The 15,025-nt window shown below is 41.7% G+C and overlaps 1 protein-coding gene across 7 annotated transcripts in view; it reads right to left on the bottom strand.

The window, feature by feature from the left end:
* GPATCH8 (G-patch domain containing 8) overlaps window positions 1-15,025 on the bottom strand; it is a 57,585-nt gene that overhangs the window by 28,949 nt on the left and 13,611 nt on the right. For 5 of the 7 annotated variants that reach the window (XM_074849831.1, XM_074849832.1, XM_074849834.1 and 2 more), the window contains 2 exons: window positions 12,587-12,661; window positions 4,364-4,436 (listed from right to left, as the gene is read on the bottom strand). In XM_074849831.1, coding sequence (XP_074705932.1) covers window positions 4,364-4,436; window positions 12,587-12,661 — 148 coding nt within the window. Of the gene's footprint in view, window positions 1-4,363; window positions 4,437-6,499; window positions 6,518-12,586; window positions 12,662-15,025 lie in introns of all 7 variants that reach the window. The other 2 variants (XM_074849835.1, XM_074849837.1) reach the window with 2 other exon arrangements.

Raw genomic sequence — 15,025 nt, 5'->3', positions numbered from 1 at the left:
TTCAGAGCTGCCCACCCCCTCCCCTCAAGCCTCCACACCCCTTCCTATGACAGAGGAAGCAGCAGGGTAACCATGAGGAGGGGAGGAGGATGGCTAGGAAAGAACTCAGCAACACCAGAGCCTGGGGCATTAACTAGCGTTTAAAGCCTGCCTGATTGCTCTTTGCTATCAGGCCGCCCCTGTCCTTATTTATCAGATACTCCCCACCACACACTCCAGTCCTGACCTCATCCCAGGGAACCATCTAATTCTTGGTGCATGACTCCCCACATGAGCTAGATGACCGATTCAAGAGAGCCACATTAAAACATCAGCCAGTCTGAAATGCTAGGTCATTTCACTGTCTGTCCTACATGTTATCCTCTTTCTGGGTGCATCAAATGAAGTCACATATGCCCCTGTTTTCTGACAAAGCAAGTTAACAGCCTTTTGTTTCCTAAGGATAGAGTTCATCCACTCTGTTCAGTTTTCCCTAGTTTAATTAAATGAGATTCAACTACTGGTTTTAGTCTTGCACCTGTACCTCTAGAATACTATTACCTCATAGTAAACGCTCAAGTCCAAGACAAAACCCAAAGTTTTCAGCACTTTTTAAACAAGACTTGTCAAAAAATTGAACACACAGGGAAAAATGTGAAGAGCTTATACAAATATTTTCAAATGTATGATTAAAATTATACTACTTCTGCACATCAATCTCTCAATGCTTTTCATAATAATATTTTAACTTAATATGAAATGCTTATTCCAAGAGAAATCTATAGAGTATTTGAATTCAAGATTTCACTCAGCTCTCTCATTCCTTTTCTGACTTACGTAACTCCTCTGATTTATTCACAATCCATGGTCTCATTTAGCACAGGACTTCACATGAAGGTCAGTGTTTTACCACATCTTTTGCTAGTTTTATTTTTTTTCAGTAGACCACAGAATTCTAGATTATCAATTACACGTGTTTCCCCCCAAAGAGAAAATGGTCTACAACCACCATTTTCTCATTGGTTAGAGCACAGCCATTGCACAATCTCTATAGAAAAGTGGTTCCCCAAGCCATACTTTCCAGATTAAAAAAGATCCCTGTCAACTGGCAACCCCCTCTTCTGCTTTTTCATATTCATTGGCTGTTACCAAGTTGAAGCAACATTTCCAAATATAACACAAGTTGTTTGTGGGAAAAAAAAAAATGTGAAAAACATCAGGAGAAGAGATGAGCAGAGGAATGACTCTGCTGAATTCATTATGAGCTTCTCTGAACCAGTATTCTAGCACTTGCACAGTCAGAGACAACAGCACTATCCCTGTCTCATACTCCACTCAATATGCACCTAAAATAAAAGATGCAGATGTGTTACAGTTAGAATACAGCTTCTCTTACAACAGCTATATTATTAAGGACATGGATTACTTGCTTTCTTAGTGGCTCAGCTCCTCCACCAGCTACAATGGTTAACAAGATTTAAACCACAAGGCAGCTGCCCCAGTAGGTACAACACTACTCTGCTTTGGAAATTTTGCAGAGAATGAGCCAGCCTGCTCGGTACCTTTGTACTACAAGAGCAGATTTTTACACCAGCAATTGCCAAGTGTGAATTTTAGGCTATTCCAGCTACCATTCATAGAAACAGTTCAGCACTCTCACTGCTGGATTATATCCACAGTGGGTAGTTAACAACAGTACAGTCCTGCAGTGTCCAGTTCTTGTTGAACAACAACCTAACAGCCTTTCTAGAAGAAGTAAGCATTTATGACTGAAGCTCCAGTTCAGGTGAACATCTAGAATTAAAAGCTACATAAAAGTAAGCACACTGAACTCATCAACTTCCTTTAAAATTGAAGTTAACTGCATTGAAAAAAGATGAATGTAGTATCAATGTGTAACCCAAAATTTAGGTTTTTGAGGGTTTGTTGGAAAGGCCTTCTGCAGGAGGTCAGGTACCATACCCAACGCTGAGGACTACTTGAAGCAGTTCTACTTCTGCGGTACCTCTCAGCCGTAGGCTGTTTAAGATTTTAGGCTCAAGCACAGCACGAAGCACAGAGAGTTAACAACAGAGATGCTCTGCATTTGCTAGTCTTACATGTCTTTAGAAATCACTCTTGGTCCTTTCTGATCAAGAAGGGAGTGTGGAAGAGGGGAAGAACTTTGTTTTGTTCTTCCATTCTCAGTGCACATCAAGTGACTTCACTCTTCAAACTTCTAGAATAAAATTAAAATTGGATGCAAATGTTTCCTTTCTGGCAGTTTATATCAGGATTTTTGGACAATCTAAGATTCATGTAAAAAGGTCACTGGATAATGAATTAAACACTCCCAACGTGATCATCATCAATGCCACCGGCAAATGCTCTAGCTGCTCGTAACAAAGAGGGAGCACCTTGATGGCTTCACGTCGAGCAGAACTGGAGCAGCAGCACCCCTCCACATCCTCTGCCCCCTGGCACCTCGGCCAGAGAGGCCGTTTGTCTGTCAGATGGACAGGGCGCTGCTCTCCTTCTGGAAGGCAAAAGGCACTTTACAATTCCTGCAGACTCTCCAAAGCCCACACTAGGATGGTTTCAGCGCTTACCTGGGTTAAACTAGATGGGCTATTTCTATTAAAATGCAGGAGGCCCAGGAAACCCCTCACAGCCCATACTGCGAATTGTCTGTAGCTTCCAGACAGTTCAAATCACCAGAGCTTCAATAATACGCAAGAGAGACGGTATGGATTCAGCGCTGCGAAATGCACAGTGGGAAAACCTAAATCTGGACAAGCATCAAAACACAAACGCCCGATCAACCCCGCGGGCTGCCCTGACCCTCTCATCCTCAGCACACAGTGACACCACCCTCTTTGCCTCAAACTCCAGAGTTGTCTGCTGTTTACTCCGTCACGGCAGTGCCTGCAACACCACACGCACAGGGCCCCTCGGGCTGTGCTGCTGAATCCAGCTGGGGCTGGGAGAAGGCTTTAACTTCTTTCTTTCAAGTCTCCGTGTTTCCACACTGGTGACGCACAGAGCAATAGGGGCACCCAAAAGAGAAAACAGACCAGGTTACACATCCCGTGATGCCATGCCAAAGCAGAAGCCCAAGAGGTGACAACTACAACCATGTCCTGAGCTTTGGCACCAGCACAGGACACGAGAGGACTATAAGAGTGCCATGCATTAACCAGACGACTTCAAATGAAACCGTGTTAGAGGAAGCAAGAAGCATTAACCACCAATGCAGTCCTGTCTGAGAAGTTAGAGTGCCTTAGTCCAAGAGATTAATATGCATTCCCAGAGTTCAGAGAGCTCGTTACCTCCCAGCAGTCCTCCACAGCACAGAAATACTTATCTCTAATGGACTCACTGTAGGGGCATGGAAGTCCAATTACAAGCTCCCAGGTCTTCAGACTAAGGGTATGGGAACACGAGTAAGTTACTCTGAGGAACTCAGAGTGCTTGAGTTTCAAACACTTCCAAGAGGTTTCCACAGAAACTGCCTGGGCACACAGTCTCGTGCCTGTGGTAAATACCGAGCACCTTACTCGCAGTATCACAGGCAGACGCCGTATACACAGGCAGTTCATAAGGAGTAACTGGTAGGAAGCACTACCTTCAGTTTTTCTCAACACATCACTGCTGTGTGCTTTCACCCTGGCTAGGACCTCTGCAGAGCAGGAACTACCAGCCAGGGGAATGGCTAAAGCCACCCACATGAACCGGGCAGCACCGGCCCAATCTAAATCACGGGATTCAGTGTCACAGAAGGATTTCGGCTCAAGACAGCATCAGGACTAGGTGTATTGCTTCAACTAACACTGCGGCGTCTCAAGGCAATTTGCTAAATCCCTGACAAAACAGGCTGCTGGGGAACAGAAATAAGCCAAACCCATGAAAGCCCTCTGGAGAAACTAGAAGCGAGCCTCTCCCATCCATGAGAACCTCTGCCACCACTTTCAGTCTTCAGTGGGCCCTTTTACTCGCCTTCTAATGGCTTCTGACACCACTGTGAAACATGCACACACATCATCGTAACTAGCTTGTATTTTAAATTCTTTTAATATCAAAGCATCCAGCCAGCAGAAGAATATCATTATAGTTTTAGAAGCTGCACAACTACCTGTTAGTAAGTAGGCAGTTAATTTACCTCCCTCCAAAAATGCCAAACACGGTGATTCTTACACATACATGACACACACATCATGTCTAACCTGTACCAGTAAGTGAGGCAGCAGCTTCCACTTGCAAATTGCTAAATATGAAACTCAACAGTGCATTTGTTTGGATATATTAATAATGGAAAGAAAATCTATCTAAGAACAAAAAGCAGAAATAATTTTGTTAAAGACTGGAGCTGGTGTTGAATGTTTCAGACACAAGCTACTGGACTTACCCTGCAGTGACTTTCCCAATCCCTGGCCCAGCTTCCACCCATGTTTCTGGAGTAAGCGGTGTCCAATATTATCCTGACAGACAGAACAGAGAAAACAAACCAAAAATATTCCAATAATATATTCTTCCCTTCCCACTGACATTTAAACATGTGATGAGCAAGAGATTTTCTACATATATATGCATGCAAAAAAATGCTACTGAAAAGGCAATATATGCCCAATAAAAGGGAAAGACAAATGTCAAAAATTGCTGGCTAGAATTTTTCCAGGGGGATGGGGTATTGGGGACGGTCACTTTCTGATGGTGTGCTGGGCAACTTTTGTGCATCACGTTTAAAACAAAAAAAATAAAAAAAAAAAAAGCAATGTGGGAGAAAATAAAGTGTACCAATAAAAATTGACAGTAAAAAGCATAAAATCAAGCTATTTATACAATCATATCCATCACCTAGACAGCACCACTTAAGATTTTTTGTAAAGAAAATCTACAATGTGTTTAGTCATTTTGTTTGTGTGTCAGGCTTTTATAATACTGAGTAAGTTGTAAGTGCAAGACTGCCCCACCACTAGAAACCAAAACACAATCATAGCAAAATCCAGGCTAGACTTGATTGGGTTTTTTTATATATGTATATATATATATATAAACTAGCATGCAGCCAATATTAAACTGAAAAAACAGTGAGGTTAGTAAAACCAAAAAAAAAAAAAAAATCAGTTAAATAAAATGAGCTCAAGCACAGACTGGGTGATGCATTTCACATGTAAACTAACAAAAATACTAAGATGTTAGAATGAAACAGGCCTAGCAATAAGTTAACAGCAAGGAACCATTAGTGCATGTAGGGGAAACAATAAGCATAATGTCTCATCTTCCTAAAAAAAAAAAAGCTATTTCAGAATAAGTGGAAAAGTACTGATGCAGCAATTAAGTGTCAGCTTTTGAAAACAGGGCTGAGCAGGGGCTCTTTGTGGAATTCATTATGTTTTTATGCAAGATTTCTTCCCCCAAACAAAGAACAAGAGTGCTAACAGCACCCTTGTCACCATCTAAAGCTGACAGCTTATCCCTTATTGATCAGTTTACCAGCTTACTAGCAGTGACCAACTGTCAACTCCTCAAAGAAGGACTCTCAGTTAGGACTGTGTTCACCTTCTAATCATAAAAAATAAAAATCAGATATGTATTTGTTGATTATTAATTGTTATAAGGCAAACCACAGAAATATCCTGAATTACAACAGGCTGTGAATCTGTAACATTGAGTGGTACATGGAAGCTTAAAAAAAAAAAAAGATATCTATGCTGCAGGTTTCTTTAATTAAATAACCAAGTCATCAACGCAAGTCAGAACAGCAGTGGTTTTTTCACTCACTCCACATTGAAGAAAACGACCACACAGTTTGCAGAACTTTGGTGAATCAGCTTGAAAGACACAATCTTCCCAAAAATATTGGCTGCATGGATACATTTCTCCTCAAAAAGATTCTATCAAGTATAAATTTAAATTTTTTTCTGATATAAAAGTAAAGCGAGACATTTTGTCTCCTATATTTTTCAAGGCAACTACGTACATCTTTCCCACACTACCGGCTCTCCCCCAGGACGTAATTAGGGCTACATGGAAAAAAAAAAAATTAAAAAAGGAGAAGTAAGGAAATGTCTGGTTATAAAAGCTTAAATCAGTATATGCAAAAAAAGGAAAAATGAACAAATATGGATTCCAACCACAAACACCATGGAGAAGACTATCTGTTCGGAAGTGTAGGAAAACTTACCTGCAAATATCTCTGCTGCAGACCGTTTCTCTAACGGCCACAACAGCTGCACAGTCCTTCATGCAAAAGGGGCCTGAAGTTCAAAGGTTTTATGGATAACGCCCTAATTGTTGTACCATTAGCACTGCAACCGTATCTGACAAAGGATTATTGAATCCGATTTTTAAAAGCCGGTGCTGACAAAAATGGCTGCATTTTCAAAAAAAGGACAAGGAGTACTTTGCAATCTTTTGCTAAGTGGAGATGAGACATTGTGCTGACTGTGTTGTGTTATGAATGCACTAAAATAAAGACAGATGAAGCAGTATGCTATTTCCAAAAGCAGTGCAAGTGGAGTGAAAGCATTTCCATACGAACCTGGCTTTAAAAACTGGGCTGTCAAAAGAACAGTTAAATGTAACACAAAGTAAGAAACTGTCCAATCACTAATGGTAGTTTTTCTTTTGCTTTGTTTTCAATTCACTGCTTGCAAGTAATGTATTTATTAAAGAAGAGTGAAAGCATAAAATAAATTCAACAAGTCAAGACCAGCTGGGAGATTCAAGAGCGGTGTGTTGTGACTGACACAGTGAAGGGGTAAACAAATGTTAAAGGGAAAAAAGAAAAATTTAGAAGGGTTATACACATTAGCACCACTTTTACAAAACCACTCAAGAGGATGGTCGCAAGTTGTTTGACATAAATTGGAATTACGCCTGAATATTGTCACCCTGTCTCAGTTCCCAGGAAGGGGGTGTTTTTCCCCCCTGAGTTGCTTCCATTTGTTTGCTTAAGCAGTGAAACTACTTCCTAATTTTAAGTATTGCTAAACTGAAATGGAGCATCTTCTGTTTCATTGAACAGGGAGAACAACCCTAAGAGTTTAATATTAACATCGGAGTTGGGACCTAGTCGTTAATATGCTCATTTCTAGCCATGCTCACCCTCCTTCCTCCATTTCAAATCACTATCACAGACCTCTCGGAGGCAGACTGGCAGGACTGCTCTTCAGCGTAAATGCTGCCCTAAAAATTAAATTATGGAAGGCCAGGCTTGCTAAGCTCCCACGTGAGAGCCGTGCTGCAAAGCCTGGCGGCCTGAGGAGTAGCCAGGGATGTCAGAACCAACATTTGACACGGGGCAGCAAATGTCACAACAGCTGGTAACTTTTTTTTTTTAAATTGCATTTTTAAGTGAAAGTTGTGTAAAAGTGTGAACTCTTTCAAGTAGAAAAGACTTTTTGTTTTGGTTTTTTGGGGGTTTTTTTGGGGTTTTTTTGGTTTTTTTGTTTTTTTGTTTTTTTTTTTTTTTTTTTTTTTTTTTTTTACACCAAACATCCTGTCATTCCTTTTGTATGTAGCAATTTTCCTACAGGAAGAGCTGCAGCGATCTACAGAAACACCAACAGCCCAACGAGGAAGTCCCCCCGTTTCTCAGCAGAGAGCTGGTGGCACAAGTCTCCTCACTTTCTTACAGTAATGTTTTGGAGCTCCTTGTGTTACAGCCACAATAAAAATCATTGAGGCAGCCAAAATAAGTCTCCAGACAGGTGTCTGAGTGAGCAAGTGAGCTCTCATTTACTGTCCAAACTGCTCACAACAGCAGCACTATCTCTCTGGGTACCCAGTCACGGAGACAGCGCTGGACACCAGATTGCGGGGTGCTCAGTGTAGGACAGAGTGGCTCAGCAAGATCTTGATGGAACAATTTACGCCTCCCGGCATTACTCTCACCACTACGGAGCTGTTCAGTACTGATCCTTTCTGTTTCCAGATGGAGAACTTTGCATTACGGATGAAGAATAGCTTTTCCAAAAGTATGTAGGAAATGTAAAGGTCTTGACTTCACCAAACCTTCATGGGAGTTGGATAAGCTACTTTGGGAAAATCCCATCCAAAGGGACCTTCTCCAACAGCTCAAACTGGCCTCCCCAATTCCCCATCCTGTGCACTGACAAGATGCCCCTGATGGCTTTCCACGGGTATCAGTGATTCCTGATCAAGATATCCCCAGCACAAATTTCTGACAAAGGTCCTGGCCAATAGAAAAAAAATGCATACAATGAAAAGATGCATACAAGAACTGAAAGGTTTTGATGATGTTGTATGTGGGATATAATCCGCAGTCGGTGGATTGAGCTCCGTTACGGATAAACCAAAACACTAGTTTTGCCTGACAGAGGTTTTCCGTAAGATCCCCACGTCACCCCACGTACCCCATTCACATGGTTCGTCTCTCGGCATCGGCAGGAACCATACGTCTCTTGAGTGGATTGTAAGCTGTGCTGACTGTGTATTGAGGAGTCTATAAGCAAGGATTGGATGCTACTGGGTGAACCCATGCAAACAAGAGGTTGAAAAGATTCCCAAAACAAAACCTATAGCTCACTACAGATGACACAATGAAGACTAGAGAGAAAAGCCAAATAGTAATGCTACACCATTCAGCTTCAAGAAGCACATTATTTATAGCGCTGTCCACATATGGCTACTGCTAAATGTCAAATCAGCAGCCTCATCAAATTACACTTTGGAACTAGTGGAGTCCACAGATCTGTACAGATATACAGTGCGACAAAACCCAGCTTCAGCTCGGACAGTCGTCTACAATAGCCTGCGATCGTCAAACAACTACCAACTGAAGCCTGAAACCTTGTGTAGTTCAAGGACCTCCTTGTGTAACTGAGCAGAATTAGAGAGAGGGGGGGAAAAGGACATTTGTTAGTTATGACGAGGACAAACTAACAAGCTCCAGAATAAGCGGGTGATACGCAGTCTGGCCTCCGACCTGCAACGGCGACAGCTTGGTTCGACTCCCTGACGCTCTGCGTACTGCCTGCACGGGGAAAGGGCTGCTTTCTCGGGTGGGCTCTAAGGGTATATTGCTATCTCCTACTTGATCTGTACTGCTGGGACAAAGAAAACCATAAATTCACAGCAACAAGATTCAGTAAACAAGTAGAAATAAGGGATTAACGTGAAGAAAATCTGGATTCTATTAAAGCTGCAATACTTTGCGACTTCCCGTTTGAGTACCTGAACTCAGTGCACTTAAAATATTTTAAAACAAATGCATGCAGCTTCTTGAATTTAAAAAAGGGTTAAGTGCTCTGATTTTTCAAGGACACCAGTGGTCGTACTGACGTGAACAGCCAGTGTAAGTGCAGCATCTTTCAAACCAGAACAAAAAAAATTGTTACTTGTGGGGAAAAAAAAAAATCATCAGTATTTGCAGCTATGAAGAGTCCATTGATATGAAATATTTTCTTCAATTTAGTAATGGAAAATAGCTGGCTGCTTATTTAGGCTACATATATCCACTAGCTCGTCAGCTCTATTTTCCATAAATGTACTTTGGTTATAGTCGCATGTTTCAGTCCAGACATCTTTGGCCTAAACAAGCTGTACAAAGCAGGATTTCCACAGGAACAAAAATACTAGTACGCTAATTGAGGACACGTTTCAACATTGTAATGATCTGTAGACTCCCCAACCTATTTTTCCAGCCACCTTTGAGTTGCATGCTGTAGCAGTACAGTCAGCACCTCTCAACAGATAATGCTGCAGAGATGGATCTCACTTCAGTGGTGATTGTCAAATGTATCCTTCAAGTGAAACCCTCTGCCCCCGGGATTTCCAAACGCAAGCTACCTTTAGTCTTTAAAGCGTTTTCATATTACTAAGATGTGAGAATCTGCGAGAAGAACATTTAAGAGAATATACTCAATCCACTCTTCAGTCTGTAGAATAACCAAACTTTAAACTTTTAACTGGAAAGTGCTTTGATCTGCTATTGCTGATCAAACGGTTCCTCACACAAAGACATCTGTCATCCAAACTATTTCCATAATGTGAAGCACAGGCTCTTACTCATTACTCTGAGCAGATTCCTTTTTAAAGGTCAGCTGAATCGCTAACAGGGAACTGGTTAAGGATTATAAAACAATTTGTTAATATTGCAAATACCACACATCTAAATATTTGCAAATTATAGACTTGCCCTTACTCCTTCCCTCTCAATTTCAGCTGAAGTATGTTATCCACTTCTGGGTGAGTAAACAGCATAAAATACAAGAAGGCAGCCCAGCAGTATGGACACCTCTTTCCTAGTGAAAAATCCTGCAGAAGAGGTGCAGCACTAAACTCTGACAAGAAAACTGTTCCTTCTTTTAATGTGTGTGATTTGCCAATTTAAAAAGGCACATAAGTCATTAATAGTATGGAAGCAAAATCATTTTCACAGGTGTCAGGGAACCTGACAAAATTATTTATGCTTCCCAGCTACAGAATTTCTTTTAAGAATCAACAATGTATTTAATGAAGACCATGTGAAGATTAACCTTAAAAGTGACCAGTGTGTTTCTGACCACAGTTTCTGACACTGGGCTTATTCATGAGACCAAAAAAACACCCCGTGCAGCAGTAACAGCTTTTAAATTCTGGGACTAGCACATGAAGCCAGCTCAAGTGTGCTCCAACACAGAGCACAGCTGCTGTGACAATGCAGAACATACAGTTACTCCGTTCTGTGACTCCTTCCAAGAGTTTCATGTCCCAGGCTAGGGGTCTTGCAACTCAAACGCTTGTTTCTCTTATTATAGACAAAAGAAGAGCGAAACAAACTGCATTTGAAGGTAAGAACAATTTGAGGTTTTAACTCTTTCTCCTCCTAAAGAAGTTGTTCTCTTGTCCTCTCCATCAAACTGTTTTCAAATTTAACCATTAGGCTGAACTGTACATACTAAAACCTACCAAAAAAAGTTGTAAAGATTAATCATGTCCCGATATTTGGATGGTGATATATATATGAATAAAATATTAACGCTGTAACTGACTTTAATTTTTCTGTTGCAGTTCAACATTAATCAAACTGCCATAAAGTGTTACATCTGCAGATGATCCAAGCTGTACTGTGAGTCTGTGTGCCCATGTTGTTGGGTCCAGTGTACTCGTTCCCGTTTTACACGCTTCCGAAGGCATCGCTCCCTTTGGAACACCACAGAGATGTCATCTGTGACCACTTCTGCCCCTCTGTTTGGGAAAACACTTTTAGAAATCAGGTAACCAGTCTAGTCTGTAAGTAGTATTTGAATTATTTTGAAATGCTGATTTCCAGCGTGGCACAGGCTATCAACGAGTATTTCTCATTATATTTACACAGGGAAAGACACTTGGCATTTTAATTAAAACCCCCACATCACAACGTAAGATTGAAGTATTCAGGAGAACGTTGAATACAAATTCCCATCTCTGCAGCATTATCTCATGCGTCATCAATTACTGCCATGCCTAAATCTAGCATCATGCCAGCACATTAAGACAGTAGGTACTATATGCAGTGTTCACTGGACCAGAAGAACAGAAATAAGAAGGGGGAAAGGAAACCCTAGAGAAGAAATTAAAAAAGGCAGACCGTGCAATACAAACCAGATCATGGCTGCTTAGCTAATATGGGCCAACTGCTGCGGAAGAAAAATGTCGAACACCCCAAGTTGTGTAAATTTTTTGTAAACATCTAACACGCACACAAACACACACAACACCAACCTACACATGAATGAAAAATATATATCGATCTTTTGCTAACAGTTTCTTCTAAGTGCAGACTAACGTGAAGAAACTTTAACAGAGAACTTAAATTATTAATAGGGAAAAGAAACACTTGACACGTACTTTCTAAACAAAAATCTAGTCTTAATCAGAACACCACTAAGTGACCCTCAGTTATTCGCTACAAGTTTTCTTGCTCTCATACTGAAACTGCAAATGAAACTTAGCTAAGTGCCAAACTTAGATCCAGTTTAGGCTGAACAAGCTACTGCACCTAAGACTAGCAGAAGATGCTTTGCAAAGAGAAAAATTAAAAAGCTACTAAAAGCTTAAAAAGGTAAAACTAAACAAAACTTAATTTTCCCCATCTTATGGCTGTACACTCCACACCCAATTCAAAGCAATAGTTTACAGAAACTCGCAGCGCAGTTTCAGGTTCGTGGGGAAGGACTGCTACACTAACACTGTCATGTACCCCTGTTTCCATACTGCCAGGTGTCATTCTAACACTTTAACACACCAGTAGCTTTCCAAAAATATAAACTAAAAAAAGGATCAAAATACATTTTACTACACTATTGCATCAGGTCTGCATATGAATTAAACTGCTTCTTCAAAGAAAAGTATAAAAACTTAACAAAATAAATATCTATATGAATGAATGTATTATTTTAAGTAATTTCTGAAATATCATGTTGAACTAAAACTTAAAGTCACCTATAGTTTTAGGAGAACTACTTAAAGATTAAATCCCAGGCCCACTTAATCTCAGCATGCAATTTACCACAAAAAAAATAACCCTGTACTGACAAAAAGACGCCCACTCCTATCAAATTTGACTGCATTCACATCAAGTACCATCCGATCACGGCCTAATTTTTGGTGGGTTGACGATGCTGATAAGTATGTATCTTACCGATTCTATAGGCTTGTCTAAAGATGCTTGCTCTATCTCCAGGTGCCCTTCTTCATATTGATCAAAGTGATTGCCCTGTAAACAGAAAACGGGGGTTAGCTCTACAGCAGAGAACACATTTCCAGCAGTCTCGTTTTCAAGACTCAGGTTTGTATACTGTGTTATATTTTATATAATTTTGCTAACAGATGAACTTATTACATACAGGCTCAATTCAGTATATAGGCTATAAGAACAAAAAATTATTCTAAAAACTAAGCCAATGATGATAATCACAAACTATGGAAGTTGGCAAAATATCAAACCTTTACAATGACAATACTTCGGGTTTTTTTTTCTTTAGAAAGTCTGTGAAACACTGACTGTAAGCACCAGTGCTGGCCTTAAAACCATACAGGACAAGAAGCAGAAGGAATTGACCCCACCAGCACTATAAAGGGGGTTTTTGTTATCTTCTCTCTTTTAAAGAAGAGTAAGGCTTTCCTTGCAGCAGGAAATCCAAATTGCTTGAGGCGTACATGTAATTTCACACACCTTAAATCAACAAAAACCCACAGTGGTAGCAAACGAAACCTGTTCCTGTGCCCACAGCACTTGTTTATGGTCTGGAGCAGTCCTTTCCTTGCACCTAGGCAGCTGCACAGTGAACTGTTAGTGGAAGCGATCCTCCGCCACACAAAAAAAGCCATTAATTTCAATGCCAGCCAGGTGACCACGCGGCCACAGAAGCACGTATGTTGGCACAAAGAACACCGGTGCACACACAGAACTGTTTAGTCCAGACGTACCGGCTTCAAGCATTTGTGAGCACAGTCCCTAAAACTGCTACACAAAAAAATGACAGGACTGAGGAGCACGTCTGAAGAGAGAGAAATGGACCAAGAGATACACAGGGAAGCGTACTAATAAAGTGTGCAGATACTCACACAGCAGAGAAAACGCTACAAAGAATGGTAAGTCCAAGCAGCTTGCTTCAGCTCTTGGAGCAACCCCAAGAAACACCTTGAGTCCTATAGACTGGCCATGTATAATAATTAAAGCAGACAGGAAAATTAAACAGGATTGTTATTGTGGTGTACTGTGCCCAGCCTCCGCCAATATCCAGCACGCACACTTCTAGACTGCCGAGTTCTGAACCGGGCAACCTCTCCCCTACCCAACGGTGCCACGTAAGCACAGCACAACACACAAACAACAGCCGCTGGAGCAGAGACTACAGTCGGGCAATCCTCCTCAAGCATCCGCTACAGCAAAATTCAATCTTCTCATGCTTTTGCCTGGATAGTAAGCATACAGGGCTCATGAGCTAGGAAGGCAAAAGGCAGTCTCTGTCCTCCAGAATAACCGTTGGTGCTGGAATACTCGGTGTGAATGGCCATTTCAGGAAAAAAAACCATCTCTGTTGTAGCTCTGTTGTAATTTCAGAGGTTTCCGAAACCTCAAATTCCTGAAATTGCGAACATGGTGAACCATTTTTGGCCATTCAACAGGCCTATGATGTAGCACTAACATCCACCGTCGCTAGCACAGACCTGGAAAGGAAAAAATCTGACTTTCTAGCTGCAAACTCAAAAGCAAACAGAAGAGGTGCCTGCAGCTGCAGGAGGTCATTTCAGTGGGCTCTCCTACACGCCCTGGGCACCGCTCAGCGTCAGAGCCCTGTGAAACCCCAGGAGGTACTAAGGCCTTGGCTGTCACCCTCCAGTCCCTCCCCAGGCCCCGCAGTGCCACCAAAAGCCTTCTGGCAGCTCAGCCAACACCCAACACCTGGCAGCTTTTATTTGCGTCCCAGCTCTGCAATTACTTCGAGCAGGAACACCTAACACCACTGCCAAGAGAAACATGTTGTCACTCTCCTCCTTTCTACCAACACCAACTTTTCCTTCTGCAAGAATTTTAATGAAAGCCAGCATGCGAAAGAGCAAATCATAGTTGTAACGGACTGCCTGTTGGCATTTTACAAGCCAGGCACCAGCCTCCAAAAATCCTCTGGAACAAGTGTACATATCCAGTGATGCAAATCTGCAAGAGACCATCTTGACAAAAAACCTGTTGCCAAGAGAACGTGCTTTGATGTTGGTGCCCCAACCGCCAGCCTATACATCATCTGCAGTCCACAGCAATAATTCACCCAGGCCACACTCTGCTCCCAGTAGTCTTCTTTCCCACGGCCTCTCCAGAGCAAATTTCGGGCTTAATCTGCAGGCAGCAATTCACTCCCATCCATTTTTTTTGGACAGCCTTCAAGGAGCAAGCTGAAGGCAAACTTACCATGCACACGCAGTCATTGAGCTGCTTTAAAAAAAAAGCTACTAATTCTCAGAGACAGGCAGAGTGGAGATGTACAGGCTGTACATGCGTGTGCTGTGAAGTCGGGGAGCCCAGCAGGGAGAAGACAACATAAAACCTGCCTCAAGAGCAGACGGACATGGCCCAGCC

Source organism: Strix aluco, chromosome 24, assembly GCF_031877795.1.
Source record: "Strix aluco isolate bStrAlu1 chromosome 24, bStrAlu1.hap1, whole genome shotgun sequence".
Lineage (NCBI taxonomy): Eukaryota > Metazoa > Chordata > Aves > Strigiformes > Strigidae > Strix > Strix aluco.
The sequence above is the reverse complement of the archived record's forward strand: the minus strand, read 5'-3'. Positions and strand labels throughout refer to the sequence as shown.